The 27,137-nt window shown below is 42.8% G+C and overlaps 1 protein-coding gene across 1 annotated transcript in view; it reads left to right on the top strand.

Annotated features, from left to right (window-relative positions):
- Positions 1 to 537: 537 nt before the first annotated feature.
- RAB22A (RAB22A, member RAS oncogene family) overlaps positions 538 to 27,137 on the top strand; it is a 51,761-nt gene continuing 25,161 nt past the window's right edge. The window contains exons 1-2 of the mRNA XM_004014439.5: positions 538 to 838; positions 1,834 to 1,913. Coding sequence (XP_004014488.1) covers positions 803 to 838; positions 1,834 to 1,913 — 116 coding nt within the window. The 5' untranslated portion in view covers positions 538 to 802. The remainder of the gene's footprint in view (positions 839 to 1,833; positions 1,914 to 27,137) is intronic.

The following is a 27,137-nucleotide window of genomic DNA, read 5'->3' as shown; positions in this document are numbered from 1 at the left end:
GCCACAAGTGATCAAGGCAATTGGGGGTCCCCCTAGTCTGGTTCCAACAGGAAGAGCCCAGCCTGTAGATCCCACACCCGGCTTCTGAGCACCCCTAATTCTGCGAGAAGTTCCCAGGGAGGGGCGGGATGCCCCAACTGTTACTTACAATCGTCTAAGTCATCCTGCAAGTCCACAAAGTACAGGGGCATCTCTGAAAACCAAGAGACACACAAGGAGTTACGAGGGGGCTGCGGCAGGTGGGCTCAGGGACGGGCGGGGGGCGGGGTCCTCGGGCCTCGTGGGGTGGTTCCGGCTGAAGGGGAGGGGGGTGCCCCAGGAGCTAGACCCCATTCACCCGCCATCTTGGGATGACCTGGAGGCGGGGCCGGCTCCCGATGGGCGGGGCCTGAGGGGATAAGGGCGGGGCATATGGCCTAGTGTCCCGCCCCCTCACTGCCAGCCCCGCCCCCGAGCCCGGGCCTCCCCGCGAGCCTCGCTGCGCCGGCCGGCCCCGCCCTCTCGGCGAAGGTGGCTGCCGAAGTGGGCGGGGAGGTCAGGTGACCCGGCCGGCGTCCCAAGATGGCGGCTGCGGTGGCGCCCGGGAACCCGCGGCACCGTCCGGGCTGCTAAGACGGGCCCCGCGCGGCTGGAGACGGACGGCCCGGGCCGAGGGCCAGCGAACGGGCGGCCGCCGCCTCTGCGCGCCCCGCGGCCGGGGCTAGGCCGTGTGGCGGCGGCGCCGGGGGATGCTCGTGCTGGGCCGGGCCTCTCCCTTCTCAACTTAGGGCGGCGGCGGGCCCGCGCCCCTGGCTCCCAGGCCATGGCGCTGAGGGAGCTCAAAGTGTGTCTGCTGGGGGTGAGTGGCGGCGGGCCGACCGGGAGGGCCGCGGGAGGCCGGGCGGGCCGCAGACCCGGGCGTGCCCATGTCCCCTCCGCCCCTTCCCCCAGACTGGGTGCGGGACACCGCCTACCTGCCCAGACCCTCGCTTCGGTCCCCTGGGCCGTCCCGCCCACCTGGCCGCACCCTCCTGAAGGATTTGCTGTCGGTAGGGTTCACCCTTGTCCCTCCCTGGTGCCCAGGGACTCTTCCTGCCCCCCAAAGGGTGAAGAGTCCTCCCTGCCCTTCCATTGCTTCTGGGTTAAGAGCAGTCTTAAATAGTTTCCCCAGGTACTGGTTAGGAGTTGGCCAAGGCTTGCAGAGTAAGACTAGGAACAGGTCTTTATGTTTTACAAGCAGCATTAGTCTGCTTTCCTGTCTGCTTGGCGTTTTTGAACTTGTGGAATATCCCTGATAGTTCACGCAGATTTACCTTTCTGGGGCGGGAGTGGGGACATTCAAATCAGAAAGCCCCCCAAACTGGTTTGAAGCTTCAGCTTCCTAACTTGTCAAGGCAACTTTGCGATTTCAGAGCATACTTTCTGAAGTTGATGCTCTCTTACCAGAGTTGCTGCTTTAAAGACTGAGAAAGATTTCAATAACTAGTCTTACCCCTTCCCAGATTGGGTGGGGCTGGGATGTATCAGGAATTACTCAGAAGTAGTTCAGGAGTTCATTCTTAACATAGACTTGTTAGAGAGCAATTGAGTTTGTCACTTTGCACACTACGCAGAAACTTGGGGTCTTTCAGAAGATCCTCACATCTTTTGTAAGCTCAGATATCCTCTCCTACAATACGTTTTGAAATCTTTATCATTACTCCACTGAATTTTTATGAAAACCTCCTTTACGTTTCTTTAAAATTCACCTATCCAGGATGATGCTTCCAAAATCCTGAACTTAGGGCACAAGGCAGGTTTTGGTAAGTGCCAGCAAGTAACTTTTTCTTCTTCACCTCACTCATTGTATTTCAGGATACAGGTGTGGGTAAATCAAGTATTGTGTGGCGGTTCGTGGAAGACAGTTTTGATCCGAACATCAACCCAACAATAGGGTAAGAGATTATGTTTACTGAATATGCATCTAAAGGTGTACTGAAAAGTCCTTTCAAACAAAGATGTGTTACAAGGGTAGGCATCCCCATTCTAAAAGCTAGTGAATTTGGAGACACTGATTACCATCATCTCTAGAAGAACTTGAAACAGTAGAGCAAGGATTGATGTGTTTTAGGAGAATCGTCTTTTAACTTGTGAGGAGTGAAAACTTGAAAGTGAAAGTATGGAATTAAAGTTTTACTTACTAGAATATACTTAGAGCCTTCGATCTGTGAATAGGAACAGCAAATTGCACCTTAAAGTAAGGCAGAAGAAAAGAGGTCTTAATGCTTTTTTTCCCCTGGCATGTCAACTAAAAAATACTTTAGATGGCTTTAGCTCTTCCTGAAAAATAGTTTGGAGTCTGAACCCTTCTCACACATTTCAGCAGTATGGCTGCACATTCCAGTAGCAGTGATGAATTAACAGAGTAATATCAAAATGTAAGCCTTTTGGAGGTATCTGGTTCATAGGAAAAGTGAAACTGACTGGCTATAGGTTTTTGACTCTAAACTTTTCAGGGTGTTTAAATATCATACTGTTAATACTTCCTCTGTGAGAAGTTGTGTTTTGTGTCTTTTAATACTCTTGTTAAGCTTATAAAACTAGGTAGCTGCTATGCAAAGCCTCACCCAATTGGTTGTTTCCACTTAAAGAAAAATTCTGTTCTGCCTAATTGGGAAATAATTCACAGCGTGCACGTTCACATTTGAAGGCGTCAAGATGAAACAACCACTGACTGACTCTCTGAAATTCAAGTGACTTTGAATGTTCTTCAGGAAAGGACTGGGCGTGTCTGCACGTGTAATGTGTGAACTCATCCTCCTCTAGGCCTGCCTGTCACTACCTGCGTGGGAAAGTGAAGGGACAGGAAGTGACAGGCCCTGCTGCTGCCTCAGGGAGTGACACACCTCATGCTAATCAGCGCCCCAGACCCCACCGCCAGCTTGGTTAGAGGTGCTGCCTCACCAGAGAAGAGGGGGTGCTGAGGGTCTCTCTGGTGCTCACACGGAGGTCCGTGGCCCTGTTCTGGGCGGCCAGTCCTCCCCGTTTGACCGCACCCAGTCCCCAAGCCCAGCTGTCTTCCCTGTTTAGTCTGGGTGAATGTCTCACAGGCAAGAGTGATGTGAGGCTTTCCCGTCATCTCCTCCACCCTTCCCTGTTTCTCTGTCCTTGGCATGTGTCTTCCTCCTTCATGATCAACCCCATGCACGCCTGAGCTCAGGAGCAACCCCTGACTCCTTCCCCAGCCCTGCCTACAGACCTGCTCCCCTGAGACAGGGCCATTCCCCAGGCCTGCTGGGCAAATTGGGGGCTCTGGAACAAGAGCTTACTGCTTCTTCAGCCCTCTGCCAACCATCCCACCCCCCTGCTCTGCTGAAATCACCTTCCCTCAGGACCTGCTTCTGTCTCACTGACAAAGCCAAGGGCTGTTTCCTTTCATTATTGCTCATCCAGTGCCGGCTGTATGCCAGATGCTAGCCTGGGTGCTGGCGATTTAGAGCAGGGCTCAGCAGACCCTGGCCTTTTGGCCCACTTCTCGATTCAAAGATAAAGCCTTACACAGCATACCTGTTCATTTATATGTGGTCTCCACTGCTTTCCGGCTCCAGGGCAGAGTTGAATAGCTGTGACTGAGACCCCATGGTCCACAAAGCCCAGAGTATTTATTATTTAGAGCTTTTCAGGAAAAGTTGACCAGTCCCTCCTGCCCTCAGGTACCTGCCAAGAAGGAGAGAGACATACTGTGTAAGCAAAGCACAGGAAGTGAGTTCTTTGGCCATTTTCTGTGCTCTGAAGGAGGAATGTGGAGGCCCGGCGAGAGCATGTAGCCAGGGCCTGACCCTGGCCCAGGGCTCTGCCAGTTCCCAAGGTGCCTTGCGGTGAAAGTATGAGGCACTTAGAAGCCCTGACATCTCAATATTGATAAATGAGTAGATTATATTTCAGAAGATAGTTTAGAGATAAAAGTTTCTGAAGAGTGGAAGGTAGCTGTTGGTGGTGTTGAGGGCGGTGAGTAGCATGGGGGACAGGGCATGTTGGATGGGCGGCCCAGAGGCTGGACAGGCTGCAGGCCCAGGCCACGGGTGTTCTTTCTCTCCCTGTGTGCTTGCGTGCTCTTCAGTCTTCTGCCTGCCCCTCCTCCTCTGCTGAGTTCACACCTGTAGGTCTTCCTCACGCATCCTGCCTGACTCCTCTGTGCCTTTCCCAAACATGTAGGGGCTCTGCATATGCGTGACTAAGCTCAGGAGCTCCCCATCATAGGCCTGGCCCTCTGCACCTCTTTCCATGGACCTTGTGGTAGAGAAAAGGACCAACATGTCCTGAGGTACTCAAGCCAGAACCGTGGGCATCCTTTCTAGATCCCCTCCTACTGTCGCTTCTCCTCCCTGAGAGAGGGACAGTATACAGTATGTGCATGTTAACAAGCATATACTGCTAATTCTTGATCCCTTCTCTTCTCCCTTTCCCCACCCCCCAGTTTTAGGCATTTTCTAGTGCTTGTTTTCTTGGGAGATGGAAACTTAGTAATCCTGCTTCTCTTACCTCTCCTGCTTTATTTGCCCTCCTCCTTCCGTGTTTCCATTACAGCTCTAGCACTGAGCGGCAGTGTAGCGTTTAGACTGCAAGGTCTCGAGCCGGTCTAGCTGCCTTCACATCCCAGGTCTAACACATAGTTGCTCTGTGGCCTTGAGCAAAGTACTTAACCTCTTTGTGACTAAATTTGCACATTGGGGATAATTAGTTGCCTCTAATTATAGAGTTGTGAAAATCAAGTTAAAATAGGTAAAAATTGCTTAGAATGGTACTTTCATATGGTAAGCATTTGTTATTTCTTAGCAACTGATATTTTTTGATAAACTTCTAACACTCCAGTACTCTTGCCTGGAAAATCCCATGGACAGAGAAGCATGGTAGGCTGCAGTCCATGGGGTCACTAACAGTCGAACACGACTGAGCAACTTCACTTTCACTTTTCACTTTCATGCATTGGAGAAGGAAATGGCAACGCACTCCAGTGTTCTTGCCTGGAGAATCCCAGGGACGGGGGAGCCTGGTGGGCTGCCGTCTCCGGGGTCGCACAGAGTCGGACACGACTGAAGCAACTTAGCAGCAGCAACAGCAACTGATATTTTTTGATAAACTTCTAACACTATAGTTTTTTTAAACTGTATTTAAATGGAATTAGTAGATATTGTTTTGTATCTGCTTATTTTATTCATACTTTGTAAGGTTCATCTGTGTCGTTTCATGTAATGATACTTTTATTCTTTTTCATCTCTGTACAGTAAGTATCCCATTGGATAAATACACTAAATGCACCAGTTCATTCTACTGTCAGAATTGTGGTTGTTTCTAGTCAGGGTTTGGGAATTGGCGGGGGAATTCCGGGCTCAGAAGGAATGTGTATCTTAACTCTAGTAGATGTCTTCTGAAGTATTGTGTCAGTTTATGTTCCTGCCAGCAGTGTTTGGGAGTTCCGGTTGCTTCATGTCCCCTACAACATTAGCTGTCATCAGTCTCAATTTAGCTGTGTTGGAGGATTGGTGGTACTGCCTTATTCTGGTTTTAATTCCTGTTTCACATAAGACTACAGCTACTGAACACTTTTTCATGTCTTCATTGGTCACCTGGATACGTTGCCTGTTTGAGAATCTTGTTCATTTTTCTGAGTTGTTAGTCATATTCTCATTGACTTATGGGTGTGATGTATTCTGGATATTGTAGATTCTTTGGTCATTTGTTGCATCTGACTGTTGCAGATACTTTCTCGCACTCTGTGACTATCCTTTTCACCCTCTGCATCTTTTAATGAAGGGTTGTTACTTTTAATATATCCATTTGATCAGTCTTTCAGTGAAAGATATTATGTTAGTGCTTTTTATGTCCTTTTAATAAACTTTGATTTACCAAAGTCATGAAAATACACTCCTGTTATCCTATAGAAATTTTGTTTTGCTTCTCAGATTTAGATTTAATTTTTACCTAGGATTAATTTCTGTATGAGATGTAAAATTAGGTTGTGAGGGATTGTCTTTTTTTTTTTCCTTTTAATTCTAGCAGAGATTTACATCTCCCCTTTTCTTTTAAAGATTATCCATAATTCACTGTTGTGTACCGAGAGCTGTGATTGTCGTAAATTGATCATCTGTATTTCTAGTGCACTTTTTATGGATTTTTTTTTATTGTATCCCATTGATCTGTGTTTTAGTTTTTTTTGTAATTTTATTTATTTGTTTTTATTTCTGACTATGCTGGATCTTGGTTGCCGCCTGGGCTTTTCTCTAGTTCCGGCAGGCAAGGACTGCTCTCCAGTTGCGATGCCCAGGCTCTCGTTGCAGTGGCTTCCCTTGTTGTGGAGCACAGGCTCCGGGGTGTGTGGGCTTCAGTAGTTGCAGTGCATGGGCTCATTAGTTGCGGTTCCCTGGCTGTAGAGCACAGGCTCAGTAGTTGTGGTGCATGGGCTTAGTTGCTCTGCGGCATGTGGGATCTTCCCTGACCAGGGATTGAACTCTTATCTCCTGCATTGGCTGGCAGAGTCTTAGCTGCTGAGCCACCAGGTAAGCCCTGATCTGTGTTTTTAATTGACTTACTCAAGTATAGTTTACATACAATAAAATGCACCCATTTTTAGTGAACATTTTGATGAATTCTGACAAATTGGGGAAGGAAATGGCAACCCACTCCAGTACTCTTGCCTGGAAAATCCCATGGACGGAGGAGCCTGGTAGGCTGCAGTCCATGGGATTGCTGAGAGTCGGACACGACTGAGCAACTTCACTTTCACTTTTCACTTTCATGCATTGGAGAAGGAAATGGCAACCCACTCCAGTGTTCTTGCCTGGAAAATCCCATGGACTGAGGAGCCTGGTGAGCTGCAGTCCATGGGATCGCTAAGAGTCAGACACGACTGAGCGACTTCACTTTCAGTTCCTTTAATAGTTATGGGCCTATTCATTTCTTCCTGAGTAAGTTTTGGTATTAATAGTTTGTGTCTTGCAAAGAATTTGTCCATTGTTTTGGTCTTTTAATTTATTGGCATAAATTGTTCATAATATTCCTCTACTATCATTTTAATGTCATTAGAATCTGTCTAGCTATTTTAATGGTTTTCTCAAAGAACCAGTTTTTTATTATGTTAATATTTCACAGTTTTTCCCCACTTTTCTTTTTCATTGATCTTTACTTTTATCTTCATTTTTTTCCCTTCCTTTTCTTATTTTGATTTAATTTCTTCTTTTTTAGTTTTTTCAAGTGGAAGCTTAGAATATTGACTTTTAAGGCTTTTTACATGTATGCAATTAGAACTATAAATTTGTCTGTAAGTACTGGTTTGGGTGAAATATCATAGATTTTGATGATTGTATTTTCATTTTCATTTAGTTCAAAGTATTTCTTTCCCTTGTGACTTTTTAGTTGTTTGGAAGTATGTTTTCTAACTTCCAATTATTTGGGGATTTTCCATAAATTTTCAACTACTGTGATTTGTGGTTTAAATCCACTGGATCAGAGGACGTAACTCATTAATTTATTTCACACCTTTTTACATTTAATGCTTATTTTATGGCCTAGCATGTGATCTTCATGAATGTTCCATGTTTAGCAGAAAAGAATATGTTCTGTTGCTGTAAATGTGTTCTGTAAATGTTAAACAATCAGCTTGACTAATAGCACTGTTCCTTTCCTCTGTATACTTAACTCATTCTTTTCCCCCTCATTTGCAGGGAAAGGAGTGTTTAAAATCCAACCCGAATTGAAGATTTGTCTAGTTCTGGTTTTAGTTTAATCAGTTTTGGTTGATATGTTTTGAAGCTTTTACTATTGAGCATATCTATTAATACATTTTATTTATTTTTTTAATTTTTATTTTTACTTTATTTTGCTTTACAATTCTGTATTGGTCTTGCCACAAACATTTTATTGTTTTTATTCTTGATAGCGTGACCCTTTTGCTATCATGAAATGTCCCTGCTCTTCCCTGGCAACAGTCCTGAGTCTGAATTCTTCTCGGTCTTATATGAATACACACTCTTCAGCTCCGTGTTGATTAGTGTTTGCATATCTTTTCCCATCCATTTACATTCAGCCTATTTCTATCTTTGTATCTAAAGTGAGCTTTTGCAGATAGACAGCATTATGGGTCTCACGTTTTAATTGGAGTAGTTGCACCAGCCGTCTAATACAGTTGTAGGTAGCTGCATGTGACTATCTGAACTTAAGTAAAAATTTTAACTTGAGTTCCTTGGTCACACTAGCTACCATCCAGGTTCTCCTTGTGGAAGGCTCTGTTGTACAGTACTGATTTAGACCATTTTTATTTTTTACAGCTATCAATATGGCTTGGCTTAAATCTGCCATCTTGCTGTATTTTTCTACTTGCCCCTTATTAATGGTTCCATTTTCTCTCTGCTACTGGCTTCTTAGCCCTACCTCTTCTGTTGTTTTAGCGGTTGTGCTTTGATTTGCAATATACTTCTTTATCATTCTTCCTTCAAATAATAGACAGTTTCACATACAGTATAGGAACCTTACAGGAGTATGCTTTCATTTCTCCTCGCTGATCCATAGTGTTTTTATTGTCATATATTTTGCTTCTGCATCTTATAAAATCCACAGTACAGTTGTTGTTTTGTTTTGGGGTGTTTTTTTGCCTTAGTCAGTGATCTTTGAAAGAAACTATTAGTCCTTTTTTTTGGTCCTTGTCCCAGTGTCACGGTTTCTTAATTCCTCTATCTGTGTAATAAGTCTCTCTGTCCAGTGGAGTGAGTACTTCTGTGTTGTTCTTCAATAATTTCTTGGCTATTCTTGGCCTGTTACATTTCCATGTGAACAGTAGTGTTCTCTTTTTTCATACCAACACACTAATTCCCATTGTGTTTTTGATTGACATTTCATTGAATTTATAGATTGGTTTGGAGAGAAATGACATCTATATGATATTGCATCTCTAATATATGAAATGTATTCTTCCATTTGTTAGGCTTTTTTAATTTTTCCTGAGCATTTTTTCTGCTTTTCTGTTTAGTGGCCTGGTACATCTTTTGTCAGATTTTATCCAACTGGTTTGATGTTTCAATGTAGTTTTCTGCTGTTTTTGTGCTAAGTGGTATTGCTTTGAAGTCTTTATTTCTAATCCTTAAACTTTTTGTATCTTTTAATGAGTTGAGTAGGATCTCTAGTTCAGTTTTGAATAGAAATGATCATACTGGATATTCTAATCTTAGCAGGTAAGCTTTCACTATTATGCCACTAAATATGTTTGCTGTAGGGTTTTTATACACACACCTTAGCATATTACAGAGTGTCTTTTTTTAATCATATGCTGGAGTTTTTTGTTTTTTTTTTTTAAGTGTGAAGTGTGGATGGAGATTTTTATTCATTTATTGGCTTGATTGTGTAATTTTTTATGCTATTAATGTGGTAAATTGTTGAATTTTCATGGAATAAATCCACTTATATTGTGATATATTATTCTTTTTACATATCACTGGCTTTAATTTACTGTCTTTTAGAACTTCCATGTATGTTTATGAGTAAGATTGTCATGAAGTATCCCTTTCTGTAATGTACATGTCAGGTTTGGTATGAAAGTTTTGCTTCCCTGATGAAACTATTAATAGTTGAGAAGCTCTTTTATGAAAGAGTTTGTAAAAAAAAAAAATGCTGCTGTGACTTTTAAATGATTAGCAAAATGCAGGTGGGCTTTGAGTTGTCCTTGTGTAATAGGGTTTAAGAAGTCAATTTCGTTCATAGTTGTAAGGTTATTCATTTTCAGGTTTTCTATTTCTTGCTTTGATTTTGATAGATTGTGGTTTGTTTAAAGGATTTTGACTATTTTCATATACTTCTCTCAATTTATTGGCAAAAAGATGTTAATATTTTATTCTGTTTACATTTTACACATATCCCTTTTACATTTCTGATACTGGTTTTGCCTTTGATGAGCTCTACAGTCTTTCTTCTTTATTTCATTAATCCATGCTCCTATTCTTTATAGTTTCTGTCCTGTTCAACATGCTAATTTTTTCTAAATTCTTGAGATAGATAGTTATATAATTGATTTTCACTCCTTATTTTCAGTTGCATTCCTTGTTTTAAAACTGTAGTCATCGCTTTTACCAGATCAGACTAGTTTTTATAAAATATCATCTCAGTCATTCATTTCGGAATATTTTCAAGTTTCTATTATGATTTCATCTTTGATCCAAACATCATTTAGATGTGTTTGTTGAATCCCAAATATAGGGAAATTTTCTAGTTAATATTTTTAGTGATTACTGCATAAGTGCATTGAAATTAGCGAACATATTTAAATCCTTTATTACTGATATAATTTGCAATTTGCCTGGCATATGTTGATTTTGGTAAGTGTTTCATATGTGTTTGAAAAGATGGCATACTTTATCGGTTTTGCAGCTGCATTAAGTACTTAACAAATCTAGAATCCTATATCTTACTACAATACAAACCTTCTACCATCTGAGCTGTTCTCTTTAGCTCTGGCAATGCACTTTGCCTTGAGGTCTAATTGTGACTGTTAATATAACAGCACTATTTCCTGTGGTCAATATTTGCATGGCGCATCTTTGTCTCTTTTTTGTTTTTTAACCTTTCTGTATCTTTTTACTTAAGGTGGGTTTCTTGTAAGCAGCTTATGATTTGAATTTTATAATATTATATATATTCCATATAACCACCCCTAATCAAGATCCAGAGATTTCCATCATCTCAGAAGTTTGTTTCTGTGAGTCCCACTCCCCATAAGTGGCATCTGTGCTAACTTCAGTCACTGTGGATTAATTTGGCTGTTCTTGAATTTTACGTAAGTGAAATAATACAGAATGCACTCTTTGGTGTCCTATTTCTTCCCCATAAAACAATGTTTCAGAGATTCAACCATATTGTTGTATGTATCATAATCTTTTTTTTTAATTGGTGACTGATACTCTCCTATGTGAATAGGTAACTGTTTGTTTACCCATTTTCCTGGTTATGGACATCCAGGTTGTTTTCAGTTTGGGGCTGTTCTGAATATAGTACTGTGATCATTCTTTTACAACGCTTTTTGTAGTCATAGGTTTTCATTTCCTTTGGGTAAATAACTAAGAGTAGAATTTCTAGTTCATAGGAAAGATGCATTTATAGAACTTAGTATGAAGTTGTCAACTTGGATGTATCATTTTACCTTCCCACCTGCAGTGTACAGAAGTCCAGTTGCCCTACATCCTCACCAGTTGTCTTTTTAACTTCAGTTTTTCTAGTGGATTTAAAACGGTATCTCATTCTGCTTTTAATCTGCATTTCCCAGATGACTAGTAATATTAAGCATCTTTGCATGTGTTTCTTTGTCATTCACTATGAAGTCACTACTCAAGTCTTTTGCCCATTTTTTCTTACTTTTTGCCTTATCTCTTACAGACGTGTAGAAATTCTTTACATATTACAAATAGAACTCTTGTCAGATATATTTATTGTGAATATTTTCCTGCATTCTGTGGCTTGCCTTTTCATTTTCTTAATGATGTCTTCTAATGAGGAGTTTTAATTTTAATGAAGTCCATATTAGCAATTGGTCTTCCTGGGTTCATGCTTTTTTTGGTCCTCTAAACAAACACTGCTTGCCCTAAGTTCTCAAAGATGTTCTCCTATGTTTCATCATAGTTTTAGCTTTACTTTTAGTTGTTTTAGCTTTAGTTTTAGTTCTTTGATCCATCTCAGATTAATTTTTCTGTATTCTGTGAAGTAGAGGTAAGATTCATTATTTTCTGATGTAATTATCCAGTTGTCCCAGCATCATTTGTTGAAAGCCTTTCTATCCCCATTGAGTAGCCTTGGCATCTTAATAAATCATAATATTGAGTCTTCTGATCCGTGAACATGGTGTCTTTCTCCATTTACTTAGGTCTCCTTTAGTTTGTCTCTGCATCATTTTGTATTCAGTGCAGGAGTCTTAAAAAAGTGTTTTTGTTGAAAAATCTTGCCTAAGTATTAATGTTTTTTAAGCTACTGTGAATGGAATTGTAGTATTTTTATCTGCAGTTTTTTGTAGAAACACCATTGAATTTCACATGTTTACCTTGTATACTTTAATACTGTTAAATTCACCTTTTTTTGATAACTGTTTTGTAGAGTCCTTATAATTTTTTACATCCATGATTATGTTGTCTGAGAATAAAGTCAGTTTGCCTTCTTTTCCTTTTAATTTTTTCAATACCATGCTGCATTGTCTAGAACAACCATATTGAATAAAACTAGTGAACAATATCCTTGCCTTTTCCCAGTCTTAGTGGGAGAGCATTTAACATTGTACCCTTAAGTATGATGCCCACTGTAGGGTGCTCATTGTTAAGAAAATTTCTTCTTTTTCTGGTTTGCTGAAAGTTTCTTTTTTTTTTTTAAATCAAGAATGGGTCTTAAATTTTGTCTTAATACTTTTATGCATCTTTTTAGATGATACTATGGCTTCTTGCCACCATTTTTCTGTGAATGTGGTGGATAACTGTGGTCATTATCAATTGCTAAGTAACTAATTATCCCAATACTTAGATTATCCCAATACTTAGCCACTTGAAACAACAAACTTTATTCCACATTTTCTGTGGATCAGGAATCAGAGTGGCTTATCTGGCATGGTTCTGACTCAGGGCCTTTTGTGGTGGTGGTGCAGTCAAGATGTCCCAATCAAATCAGAGCTGCAGTCATTTGAAAGCTTGGCTGGGGTTCAGGATCTGCTTCCAAGATGGCGCACTCACATGGCTGTTGGCTGGAGGCCTCAGTTTCTGAAATCTTCACCATGTAGGCCTCTCCCGTGGGCTGCATGAGTGTCTTCACAACAGGGTAGCTAACTTTCCCCAGGACAAGTGACCCAGGAGAGAGCAAAGAAGAATCTGAAGTATTTTTATGACCCCTTGGAAGGAAGTTACTAATAAGCCCATTCCAGACTCACAGGGTATGGAATTAAGCTCCAGTCTAGAAGGAGTATCAAAAGGCAAAAAATGAACATACTTTATTATAATTAACAGAATCACATTAATTTGATTTACATTAATTTAATCATTATTACTGTATAATCATATCATGTGTAAACATTAGACAAACTCAGATTGAGAAACTGTTCACAAAATGACAGGTGTATAATCCTCAAAAGTCTCAAAGTTTAAAAAGCCAAGGAAAGACTGAAAAGCGGACCCAGACTGAAGGAGCCTCAAGAGTCATGACAACTAAATACAGCATGTGTTTTGAACCACAAAGGATATTATTGGAACAGTTGGTAAAACTCAAATGGGCTCTGAGGACTAGATGGTAGTAATGTGCTGGTGTTAATTTCACAGTTTTGATTATCTTATTCTGCTTATGTTTGTAGGAAAGATAATCTTGTTTATAGGAAATGTCCACTAATGTTCAGAGGTAATGAGGCAACTTACTCTCAAATGGCTCAAGATAAGTAAATTCTGTATTTGTAACTTTTCTCTAAATTAGAGACTGTTTCAGTGTTTTTTAATGATGGCTATTTTACTGTAAATAAAGGCATTAAGAGACAACCAACTGTTATCTCCCTAGTGTCATGAAAAGACAACTGATTGCTCGGTATGAAAGAGTATAACGTTGAGCTGCTGATGCCCTCATGCCTGCTCCATGAGCCTGGGCCACCCCAGCCCTTGGCCACATACCTCCCTGCTTGGCCCACCTTACAGGGACTCTGAGATTGAGTAATTATTCAGGGTAGGGAAAAGAAGGAAATGCAAAACTCTTTTCATTTTATTTGACACACATGTTACCTATGTCCATGTCCCTTCATTCCTTCCTAGAGTTGACTTTTTATCTGATGTCATTTCCCTTCTGCCTAAAGAACTGTTTCAGCAATTCATGTATTCTCAGGGATACTGGTAATAGATCCCTCAGTTTTTGTTGCTCTAAAAAAGTCTGTATTGCATCCTCACTTTTAAAGGATATTTTTGCTAGGTAAAGATTTCTGGAATGTTCCCCCTTTTTGTATTTTGTTTTGTACAGCATAATGATTTGATACTGGAAGGTACTGTGAAATGGTAACATAATAACTTTAGTTTAAACATCCAGTCACCACACATTGTTAGAAATTTTTTTCTTGGGGTGAGAACATTCAAGATTTACTCAGCAACTTTCAAATACACAGTATGGTATTATTAGCTGTAGTCACCATGTTGTATGTTACGTGCGTGAAGTGAGTGAAGGTGTCAGAGGTACCTACTTCCAGTTATACGGTAAATAGGTCCTGGAGGTATAATGTACAGGCTTTTTTCTTCTAGCATTTTGAAAATGGTATTCTGCTGTGTTATGGCCTCAATGGTTTGTGCTGAGTGGCTTGTCACCATCCTTAGCATCATTCCTCTGTATGTAACATCTTTTTATTACCTGGCTGCTTTAAGATCTCTGTTTTTTTAATTAATTTTTGGTGCAGTGTAGTTGATTTATAATGTGCTATTTTCTGCTTTACAGCAAAGTGAATCAGTTATACGTATGCATATATCCATTCTTCTAGGTTCTTTTCCCATGTAGCTCACAGGAGAATGTTGAACAGAGTCCTCTGTGCTCTACAGTGGATCTCTATATGCTCTAGGATCTCACTGTCTTTTGTCTTCCGTTGTTTACTGTTGTGTACTAGGTGCTTGTTGTCCTCTGGGGTGACTGAGTTGCTTGGATTAGAAATACGATGGCTTGGGACATTTTCAACCATCATTTCTTTAAATATTTTGTCTACCCCATTCTCTTGCTCTGCCTGTAGGATTCCAGTTATTCGTGTGTTAAACCATTCAATATTATTCAAACAGGTGACTAGGTTTTGTTTCACTTTGTTCCTCCACCTTTTTCTCTCTATTCTTAGGATCACATTGTTTCTGTTGATCTGTCTTTAAGTTCAGTTGATCCTTCTACTGCCTTTTAAGCACATCCTGTATATTTTTTTCACTTCAGATACTGTCTTTAATTCTAGAGTCTTTATTTGGTGGTTTTTTTTAATATTTTGTAAGCTTCTCTGTTCACTCAATATGACTCCTTTTCTTTAAATCCTGATTATAACAGCTTTTAGAGCATTTGTCTACTAGTGCCAACATCTGGATCAGCTCATGATCTGTTGGTGTTTACTCTTTTTTTTCCTTTTGACCTTGGATCGCATTTCTTTGCAATTGTAGTAGTTTTTCTTTAATTATTGTTGTATGCTGACTGCTGCAGAAGATATGTTGTTATGGAGATTTTATATTATCTTTTGCTAAGGAGTGATGAATATCCCTTTGAACTTGTTCAGGTTTGGTTTTACACTCTGTTAGGATGGTTCCATTGGAGTATTTAGCCTCATGGCACATCCTTATTCTGGGGGCATGGTCTTTACTTCTGAAATGTGGCCTATCTGGGTTTTGATCCTTAGCAGGATCAAAACTGCCAACTCTTCCTGTCCTGCAGTTGGCAGCCACTGAAATCTCTGCCTGGCTTTTACAGTATTCCAGTCTTGCTGTCCTTTCAGCCCACCCCTTGCTCCCAAACCCCCCCCCGCCTCCCCCCCAACCGCCATGTGTGAGTGGTTTAAAGTGACTCTGGATTTGAGCGGATTTGATGTGTGCATCTGAGGCTTCCTCTGCAGCATCTTCCTCCCAGGGCAGCCCCTCTCCCTCTCCAGCACAACAGTAGCCCCAGACCCCGTCATCTAGCCAGCAGTTTTCTGCTTGATCAGTTGGGGAGGGTCCTCCCCATGCAGGTACCACCACCAGTCTGGACTCCAGAGCTCTCAACTTTGACTTTTCATTTGAATCTTTAATTAATTTTGCTTTTAAGATAATTACTGGTGTTTAAATACAGCAGTTTTACACTTTGCTTCTTATTTACCTGGTCCTGTGTTCTTTGGACTGAATTTTGTTTTGGTTTTAATGCCATGTTTCTGAACCCTTAGTTATCTCGGTACTTATACATTCTTCTTGGTCAGTCTCTCAGTCATGTCTGACTCTTTGCAACCACATGGACTGCAGCACACCAGACTTCCCTGTCTTTCATGGTCTCCGAGTTTTCTCAGACTCATGTCCATTGAGTCAGTGATGCTATTAAATGGTGATGCCATTTAGTTGTTAAAGAACAACTAAATAATTCATTAGTTATTCTTTTAACTCTTTACTCTCACCATCATCTTATGTATCCTAGCCTTATTCCAGTCTAATGTAAGTTACTTTCACCGCATAGTTACTTTCACCGCATTCCAACAACGCAAGAATCTCAAATCTAATTTCTCTATCTCCTGGGTTGTATGCTCTTACCTTGTATTGTAATTCCAGACCTCACAGGACCTTTATTATTGCTACACAGTCACCATTCCTGTCCCTTTTTTCCACATGTTACTTTTACTGTTGCTTTACATTCCTGCCTTGCATTTCTGTCCTTCCATCTGGGTTATTTACTTCATTCTGAAGAAACACCATTTCATATCTCCTTTACTGTACTCTTCTGGTGCTGGGTTTTTTTGTTTGAAAATGTCTTTATGTCATCTTTTTTAAATTGAGCTTTTATTTACATACAATAAAATGTATAATTTACCTAGTCTTTATGTTGTGCTTAAGTGCCGCCAAGCTATAGGACATTTCTATTACCCCAGAAAGCTCCCTTCCTGCTGTATCCACCTTTGCCTCGCCAACCTAACCGCCATCTGACTTCTATCACGGTAGAGTAAATATATGTTTTTAAACTTTATATAAGTGGAATCTTACTATATGTACTCATTTGTGCTGCCTTCTTTTGCTCACAATACTGTTTTTGAGAGTCATCCATGTTTTTGCATGTATCAGAAGTTTGTTCCTTTTTATTGCTCAGTAATGTTGTATGAATATACCACAATTTGTTTATCCGGTCTCCTGTTGATGGGCATTTAAGTGGAGTCCAGTTTTAAGCTCTTATAAATAAAGATGCTTTGAATAATTGTATACATTTTTGTGTGTGGAGTAAACTCCCGGAGTTTACTCAAACTCTTGTCCCTTCTCCTCCCGCCTTCAATCTTTCCCAGCAGCAGGGTCTTTTCAAATGAGTCAGTTCTTCCCATCAGGTGGCCAAAGTAGTGGAGTTTCCGCTTCAGCATCAATCCTTCCAATGAATACTCAGGACTGATTTCCTTTAGGATGGACTGGTTGGATCTCCTTGCAGTCCAAGGGATGCTCAAGAGTCTTCTCCAGCACGACAGTTCAAAAGTTATCAGTTCTTTGGTGCTCATCTTTCTCTATAGTCCAACTCTCACATCCATATGTGACTACTGGAAAAACCATAGCTTTGACTAGACGGACCTTTGTTGGCAAAGTAATGTCTCTTCTTTTTAATATGCTGTCTAGGTTGGTTGTAACTTTGCTTCCAAGGAGAAAGCATCTTTTAATTTCGTGGCTGCAGTCACCATTTGCAGTGATTTTGGAGCCCCCCAAAATAAAGTCTGTCACTGTTTCCACTGTTTCTATCTATTTTCCATGAAGTGAAGGGACCGGATGCCATGATCTTAGTTTTTTGAATGTTGAGCTTTAAGCCAACTTTTTCACTCTCCTCTTTCACTTTCATCAAGAGGTTCTGTAGTTCTTTTTTGCTTTCTGCCATAAGGATGGTGTCATCTACATATCTGAGGTTATTGATATTTCTCCCAACAATCTTGATTCCAGCTTGTGCTTCATCCAGCCTAGCATTTGTCATGATGTATTCTGCATCATGACAGAGTACATAAGTTAAATAAGCAGGGTGACAATATACAGCCTTGATGTACTCCTTTTCCTATTTGGAACCAGTCTGTTGTTCCATGTTCAGTTCTAACTGTTGCTTCCTGACCTGCATACAGATTTCTCAAGAGGCACGTCAGGTGGTCTGGTATTCCCATCTCTTTCAGAATTTTCCAGCGTTTGTTGTGATCCATACAGTCAAAGGCTTTGGCATAGTCATTAAAGCAGAAGTAGATGTTTTTCTGGAACTCTCTTGCTTTTTTGATCTCTGGTTCCTCTGCCTTTTCTAAATCCAGCTTGAATATCTGGAAGTACATGATTTACGTATTGTTGAAGCCTGGCTTGGAGAATATTGAGCATTACTTTGCTAACGTGTGAGATGAGTGCAATTGTGTGGTTGTTTGAGCATTCTTTGGCATTGCCTTTCTATGGGATTAGAATGAAAACTGACCTTTTCCAGTCCTGTGGCCACTGCTGAGTTTTCCAAATTTGCTGGCATATTGTCTATAGCACTTTCACAGCATCATCTTTCAGGATTTGAAATAGCTCAACTGGAGTTCCAACACTTCCACTAGCTTTGTTTGTAGTGATGCTTCCTAAGGCCCACTTGACTTCGTATTCAAGGATGTCTGGCTCTAGGTGAGTGATCACACCATCGTGATTATCTTGGTCGTGAAGATCTTTTTTGTACAGTTCTTCTGTGTATTCTTGCACCTCTTCTTAATATCTTCTGCTTCTGTTAGGTCCATACCACTTCCTTCCTTTATTGTGCCCATCTTTGCATGAAATGTTCCCTTGGTATCTCTGATTTTCTTGAAGAGATCTCTAGTCTTTCCCATTCTGTTGTTTTCCTCTATTGCTTTGCATTGTACATGTTAATTTTGAGCATATACCTGAAAAGTATACTTTTGAGCATATTTTTTATCATTGTGTATAACAGATTAACCTAAGCTTAGCAGCTTAAAACAACAATGAATATGTATTGTCTCTCAGATTTTGAAGGTTAAAAATCAGGAGCAGCTTAGCTGGCTATTCTGCTGACCCCTCTATAGGGCTGCCTGAGTGTCCTCCCAACACTGGAGCCCAAGATGGAAGCCACAATGTCTGTGTGACCTCACCTTCATTTCCATGACATCCTCCTGGTTACATGGGACAGCTTCACTCACTGTGGGTGGGGACTACACAAGGACATCCATACCATGAATACCCTTAGGGCCGTCTTGAATGCTGGCACCACAGTAGGTTTTAAGGCATGTTTATAAGAACTTGCTGTTTTCCAGAGTGCTTACATACTCTTCTCCGTTCCTGCCGACACTACCTGAAAAGTCCGTTTGCTCCACATTTTCATCAGTTGTTTTTAATTTTAGCTCTTTTGGCAGATTGCAATCATTTTTTGAGGCCTGTTTTCATTAGATACAAAGTTCTCAGTTTTCAGTTATTGCCTCTCAGGCCTTTGACTATAATGTATCCCATTTTCATATGACTTCATCTGTCTTGATTGAAGTCAGGTGTTAGTCTTGTTGCTGTCTCAATATTAATGTGTCATTTTCTTCTTCTGGGAGCCTTTGAGATTTCCTTTTCGTCTTTAGGTTCCAGCAGTCTATCTTAGATATGCTTAGGTGAGATTTTTGGTTTATTCATTCTGCTTGGGTTCATAGGATGTCTTGCGCCTGTGGTTTGATGCCTTTCAAGTTGGAAAATTCTCAACCATTATCTCTTCAGTATTGCTCCATTTTCTCTCCTCACATTCTCAGACTGCTATTACATATAGTTTAGAATTTGTGTGTGCGCCTCTTCCACTCTTCTATATTTTCCTTTTTTTTCCTCCATGCTTTAGACTAGGTATTTTCTCCTAGCCCTTCATCCAGTTTATTAATCACTTTTTCAACTAATTCTAATCTCATTTTAAACCTATCTATGAAGGTCTTCATTTCAGTTATTATTTTTCTAAAGTTCTAGAATACTGTTGATTTTTTTTTAGCATACCTTTTGTTTGTTTGTTTGTTTTTGCTGAAATTACCGTACTAATCACTGTTATGATACAATCTTTTGTTATCTTCTTAGTAAATATTGAAAACTATAGTCATTTTTCTATTTATTTACTTACTTTTTGTCTGACCCCACCACTCCATAGTTCTATGAGAAAGGGAACCTTATCCAAAATAACCACTGATGTATCCTCAGTGCCTAGCGCTTAGTTGTTTGCTCAGTAAAAAAAAAAAATTCTTTAATTAAAAGATTTTTATAGTTGAATACAGCCATTATTTCTCTTTACCAGTCTGATTCATTTCAGATCCTCCTCTTACCGTCTTCTGCCCTGTTATTTCACTGAAACCACTGTTTCAGAGTTTAACATCAACTCATGAATGGCCATTTGATTGTATTTGTCCTCTCTAGAAGTATCTGATATTCTTTTTTCCCTGCAGAGCCTCTTGTTACCTGGCATACAGTTCTGATTCTCCTCCCTCCTACCTCATGGGATGGTCCTCTTTTTTCTGTTTCTTGGCCTTGGCATCCACTCCTAAAATGTGGGAGCAGGGAGGGTTTCTGCCATGGTCCTGGGTCTTCCAGGTGACTTCATTCACACTCACAGCCTTAAGAAGATCCCCTTTCTCCAGTGACTCTGTATGCCTGCTGTGTCGCTACAGACACACTCTGGACACCACATGTCCGCCTCTGACCTCCTCTCCCCACCCTCTCATCCCAGAGGCCTCAGCCTGCCTTGTCAGTGAGTCCACCACAGAGTGGAAATTGGTACAAGCACTCCATGCTGCAAGTAATAGTGATAATGTTCATCATATTCCATTCTTCAAATGTGGTCACTTAACCCTTAAAACAGCCCTGTGCACTCACAGTTCAGATATAAGAAGTCAGAAGATTCTCGTCAAAAAAATAAGCAAAATTAATTTTTAAAAGCCCACTAGACATCTGAGCTCACAAAGAAACCTAAATGAACACAACTTCAGACAGTGACAAGCCACTCAAAAGAGAGAAGTGACCCCTGGCTGCTGTCCATCTCTACAGAGACAGAAGTTGTGGGAGCTGCTGGAGACGGGCCCATGGGCTCTCAGCTGTGGAGGCTTGAGGCCACGGGCGAATCCAGAGAAACCTCTCTGAGGGAGTCCCCATCTTCGCTGGACATTGGGTGACTGGAGCCAGGGCACAGGCATCCAGGCGGGGAACTGGAGCGCCAAGATAACTCCTCAGAATTGTGATTGCATTTACTGATCCTTCCTCCACTGCATCCAGTTAGCCATTAAGCTCATCTAGTGAAATTTATATTTAAAGTCAGGTCAGGAGAGGACTTCCCTGGTGGTCCATTTATAGGAAACCAAAGGCCAATCAAAACTCATCTGTGAAGTAGAGGTCAAAAATGGTTTGCCTGAGGTAGGTATAAGACTTAGCTAGAAATGGGCATAAGGAAACTTTCTGGGCTTACGGAAATGTTCTGTATCTTGTTTCAGAGAGTAATTACACACAGAGTGGGTAGTCTGTCTAAAAAGCCTGCATGCTTAGTGAGAATGCTGTTGCCTCATATCCTTGCCCAGAAATTCTACTTCTAGGACTTTATCTTTCAGATAAACTTAGTCACGTAAGTTTTAGACAACAAGGGCAGTGACTGTCCAAGGTTAGTAATTGCAGCACTGTTGATTAGCAGGGATCTGATTATATAATTTATAGTATAATCACTCGATAAAATGTGATACAGGGGGAAAGGCCAGCTTGAGAAAACTTCCTGTGCTTACATTGGATGACCTCCTAGGTTGTAGCACAGGGTGAAAGAATCAAAAGTGTGTTTTATGTTCTACCCTCTGTGTTAATAAAGAAGGTTGCAGGGGAAACTGCATGTACATATACTGTGTAAATCATGGGTGTATTGGAAAGGTGACCTGAGAAGCAGATGAGATAGTTTCCAGGGCGAGGAGTTGAGTGGCTGGAGAGGGGGGTGTGCGGGAGAGTTCAGTCCAGTGCACCCGCTCTGTGCGCTGTGGGTCATGAAGCCCGTGAGCATGTTGCCTGTTCTGAAAATCAAGGTGCAGAGTACAGTTTGGAAGTACTTGAATAGCTCATCTCACACACTGCTGCCTGAGCCAGCAGAAGCCTGCCTCAGACTTCTTAGACTGTCCCTCTCAGCAGCCCACACCTTGTGGCCTTAGGGGGTCAGCCTCATGGGAGGTGTGAAGCCTCCCTTCACACCCATCAAGCCAACCCCATCTTTCTGCAGGACCCTCTCATGGCCTCGGAGCTCACCTCCTTTTCCCTCCGTCTTGTTTGAGCACTCAGCAATACTCAGTTTCCCTGGGTTTTGCCTAGAATTCCATCTCCACTTCTGCCCCATAAGTTCCTTAAAAATCGCCATCCATCTCACTCACCCATGGATTATTAAGGGCTTGGTATCTGGCTGAAGGACGAGAGGCCTATTGTGCGCTTCCAGAATTCAGCTTTCAAATAGATTTGATGACACCATCCCTTTCTCCCCTTGGGGCTCCTCGCACTCTCAGCTGTCTCTCCCAGAACATCACCCTTCAGATAAGTACACAGGTGGAAGTTTTAAATTTATACTGTGAAGTATTTCATTGTGTATTAGAAAATACAAAACTAGTCCCTGAGTCCTGTGGGATTTTAATTTTACCGGTATTAATGCTCAGACAAGTTTAAGTTAAAAAAAATAGAAGAATCAACTTTCTTACACCATTCAGCAGTAAGTAATAGCACAGGAGCACGAGTGTGGCAGAAATGGTCATGGTGACGCCCTGACCTTTGGGAGATCCTGATGAACAGGAAACAGGGCCTCACAGAGCCGAGGCTCATCAGTGTGAAGTGTAGCGTCTTGCCGACCTTCACCCCACATCTGCCCCCACCCTTCCCAGAGCCTTTCATGTGGTTACCACCCCAGCCCTGCCTCACCAAGCTCACTCTGCAGAACCACTGGCATTCTTCTTGCACATTTTCATCGTTCTCTGCTTCTCTTCCTGCTTTTTCTGTTGTAGAATGTGTCCCCACCCCCTCTCAGGTCTTGTTGCTGGGCAGACACCCCCCTTAAACTTCTGGCTTCATGAAGTCCTCCCTGGTGTAGTAGTTTCCATTTGTTGCTGTCACAAAATATAGCAAATTTATCATCTTATAGTTCTGGAAGTCCAAAATCAGTTTCTCTGGCTAAAGCCGGGGTCTTGACAGAGCTGGTTACCCTGAGGCTGTGAGGAGGGAACTGGCTTCCTTGACCTCCAACTTCCAGGGGCGTCCTGTCGTCCAGCCTCTGTCCGCATGGGCAGTGTTTATTGTTAGGTGTTAAGAGTTCAGAATAGTAACAGATCAGAAGGCTGGGGGAAGAAGCAGGGCATGGCTCTCCTCCCCCCATGCCAGGGCCCTGAAACCAGGCCAGGTGCTGGGCCCCTGGTCACTTCAGGCCCAGCACCCTCTGAAGAACAAGCTCCAGTGCAAGAGAGCTCCTCACAACACAGGGGAAGGGAGCAGCACCCCGGAAGATGCCCTTCACCCATCTTCAGGGCACACAGCCCTGCTCTCTACTCCACGTTACATCACCATCTCTGGCTCTAACTTCTGGTCTCCTTCTAAGGACTGTTGTGATTATGTTGGACTGTCTGATTAATCCAGGATCCTTACCCCAACATGAGATTTTTAACCTAATTGTATCTGTAAGGGCCCTTTTGCAGTGGGAAGTAACATATTCACAGGTTCTAGGGTTGGAATGTGGCCATCCTCTAGGGTGGGAGTGGGGGGTGGGGCAGGGCGGTCATCTAGCCTCCCACACCTGGAGTCGCCGCTCCTAGCCTCCCACACCTGGAGTCGCCGCTCCCCTAGGGACTCAGGTGTGGCTTTACCTGTGAGCCTCCTGGGGATGGGGGTGAGGTTGCACTCACTCTGCCTGCCTGGAGTTCCTGCTCAACAAGAGGAGGCATGTGTTTGAGGGAGTCACCCCCCTCTCCCCCAGCGCACTACAGTCCTGTGGTGCTGTGGTTCCAAGACCAGGCTCAAGGTCTTACCTGATGAGGGTCCTAGCTGCGCTGCTGTCCTCCTCCATCCCCTCCATACCTTGTCTGCAAACTGGTGCTGACGAATCAGATCCACCCCAGAGGCTCACACGAAGGACTCAGTGGGGCCACATGTATGATGGACGAGAAGAGCACTCACCATGATGACCACTCAAACGGGGCAGCTCATTCCTTCCCTGTTACTGTTGATTTTACTGTATATGATGCAAACGGTTTTCCTGTTGGGTTAAGTTATTCTTAACAAACTTAGGAAAAGAGATGCTAAACTCTTCATCATTAAATTTAATTGTCTTTAGGTTTAGAGTAATGTCTTCATTGAGTTTAAATATTTTCACAAACAGTCTTAGAATGACAACAGTGTAGAAGGTCCTGGAGAATTTGCTCAGGGTGACCCATGAATGAGCCTGCAGATTCAGCCATCTCATGTGCACCCACAGCTCTGGTGCAGGTGGGCAGAGCCACCTAGGAGGGGCCCCTCTGCAGGGTGGTACGAAATGGCACATCAGCCCTTAGATCTCATGAGTCTGAGAAATGGTAGAGTTTAAAGGTACATGAGATTCTGGAACCTGCATACAGAGCTGAGGTTATGGACACTCATTAAAAGGCACCACGTACCATTATGAGGGGGTTTCCCTGGTGGCTTAGCTGGTAAAGAATCCACCTGTAATGCAGGAGACCTGGGTTCAATCCCTGGGTTGGGAAGATCCCCTAGAGAAGGGAACGGCTACCCACTCCAGTATTCTGGCTTGGAGAATCTCATGGACTGTAGAGTCCATAGAGTCGCAAAGAGCGGCACACGTCTGAGCACCTTTCACTTTCACCATTATGAGGATGACAGCATCTGTGTATCATTCCAAGAAAGGGCTCAGAGGTACTGGACTGTGAGGCAGGGCACACCTGTGTTTTGAAGGAGCCCAGCGAGTCCACTGCAGGTAAAGGAAAGGTGTTTTTAAAACCCCTTGTAGCAAGTACTTCCATTGGGAACTCATGCTCCCACCAGAGATTGTGGTGACGTGGAATGTCTGGAAAAATGGAGAAGTTTATGAAAGGCAGCCTGCTTTAGGAAATAATGCTAGTAGGGATTTTAGATTAAAGAGGTAATAAGATCTGCCTAGGCAGAGTGAAGAGAGATGGTTTAGTAGTGAAAAATAAGGGTATCATACAAGTAAATGGCAGGCTGGAAAATAAAAATGTATCATTTGGATGGCAGGAAGCCATTGCCTGTTTTTCAGGATGCCAGATATGAGCTTATCCTACCATCCGTGTCATTTAACTTGAACATTAAAGGAATGATCCTGGGATGGAGTGATGCTGGGAGGGAGAAATTGTGATCCCGCTTGAAGATGAGGGTCCAATTTATGAATTTACCTCAGGGACTGAAGTTCAAGTGTAGATTAAATATGAAGTAGAGAGCCAGACAGTTCTCTCAGAGTGGATGGAAGTAACAAAGAAGAGCTGCAGACCACCGTTTGCATGGAAGGCCGACACCACGTTCTGATTGAGAACTCAGAACTGCAGACAGACTGCGGTGAGGGTGGAGTAGAATTAAGCCCTGTCTTCACTGCCTTTAGTGTGGGGACAGGGATGAAGTGTCCCGACGGTGCAGCAGAGCTGCAGTCAGTCAGATTCAGGAGAGCACGTCCTCCACAGATGAAACCCTGAAGCGGGGGCCATGCAGGAGGCCTTCTGCCTAGTGCGTCCCTGCGCCCCATGCCCACCCTGAGCCCCAGCGTCATCACTCTAGATCAGTCCAGCCAAATCCAAGTGCCAACGGGGAGGAAGTGGTCCTTACTGGTGTGACAGGCCAAGACCTCTGGTTCTCAGAAATCCACAGAGATGCCTGTTGGAGTGAGAGGCTTCGGGGGCACGGGGAGGAGGGGTGTGGTCGTCCCATCACCACCACCTGCACTGGGCCCCGTCCAGCATCGCAGCTGCTTCCTTAGCAGGGTTCCAGGAACCCATCTCTGGCAAGATGCCTGGCTGATGCCCAGCAATTGGCCTAACAGCTGAGCGGGAGCAGGTCATGAGGACGTCCCTGGGCATGGTCAGCCCTGCTGGTGGCACCCCACCCCACCCTCTAGAGGCCACACTCCTGGCTCAAGAGCCCCCCGAGTCACCTCTAATCTCAGCTCTCTCTGCGCTTCAAAAGTACTTCTCACTGTGTACTCTGGGGAGCGCTTGGCTGAGACTCCCTGAAACTGTGGACATCATGGAAGGCCAGGTGGCTTATAGCAACATAGTAGATGTTTTGTCAGAATTCCAGGGTAGCCAGTGGGGAGGTGAGGAAGATGCCCCTGTTACCGAGGAAGATGTGAACCGCAAGCTCCATACTTCCTGGCACTGAACAGATAAATTTAAAAATAGACAAATAAGCCAGGCAGACATTGTACAGGCCTTGTGGCAGACACTCTGAGGACAAAATGGAATGGTGTGTGTTGCAGGGTGAAGTTGAGATGCAAAGCCACCTGGCTTAGGTGGACCACACACATTTCTGTGACTGTCGGCAGTTGAGCTCAGACCTAAAGCCTGAGGAGCATTTGGCCAGAGGGAAAAGCATTCATGGAAAAGGAACCGTCATCGTGAAGTCAGAAGCAGGAACAATTAGAAGGATTCAAGTCTGGGGGAAGGAGACCAGCTTGATGTCTGCAGTGGCCTAGGCAGGTTGTGCTGGGCTCATGGTCAGGGCAGAGGTGGTAGGTGAATAAAGACAAGCAGAATCAGAAAAGTGGGGATTACAGCTGGTGTGAATGAAATGAGTGCATGGTCAAGTGGGAGGGTTGACTGGGGACCATGTTGGGGAGCTTGGGCATATAACCTCTGTTTTCTCTGAGAAGGAAGAAACAAGCTGCTGCCTGGGAACAAGGGTGGCAGGCAGTGACTGGGGGCTGGAAAACAGTCAGTCATAGGGTTGTGGGGTTGTTGCTGGGTGGAGTGAGAGGCCTGGGATAGGCCCAGCTAACGTAGGATCATCCCTACACCGGTCCTCATGGCTTGGGGACTTTCCTCCAGCGAGACAGCCACTCCATCTGTGTGCAGAATAACTAGGGAGAGAGGCTGTCCTGGGTGGTTGAGACAGAAGGACAGATAAGACCCCTAAAAATTGGCAGTTTGGCCAGTGACACTGGCAGTGCAAGGACAAGAGACCAGTAGATGTGGAGGCATAACAAGGAGTTGTGAAGGAGTTGTGTTCAGAGCATCCACGGGAGAGAAGGGGATGGATGGTCTAAGGTCACAGACCGGAAGTTGGGTTTACATAACATAACATCCATAACATCCTTACATTACATAGCAGCTGCTATTTTGTCTGTCTCCTCTTGTCTGAGTCATGAATCTATACTCTCAGTAAAAGGGAGATGGTTGGCAGGTAGTTTGAACCTCAGTGAATTCTGATCCCAGTAGCGAAACGCTACCTTTTAACATTGCGTGTAACTTTCTCAGCTTTTCTCTCCTTGAAGCATATTTC

Source organism: Ovis aries, chromosome 13 (genome assembly GCF_016772045.2).
Source record: "Ovis aries strain OAR_USU_Benz2616 breed Rambouillet chromosome 13, ARS-UI_Ramb_v3.0, whole genome shotgun sequence".
Lineage (NCBI taxonomy): Eukaryota > Metazoa > Chordata > Mammalia > Artiodactyla > Bovidae > Ovis > Ovis aries.
This window is presented reverse-complemented; position numbering and strand designations above follow the sequence as displayed.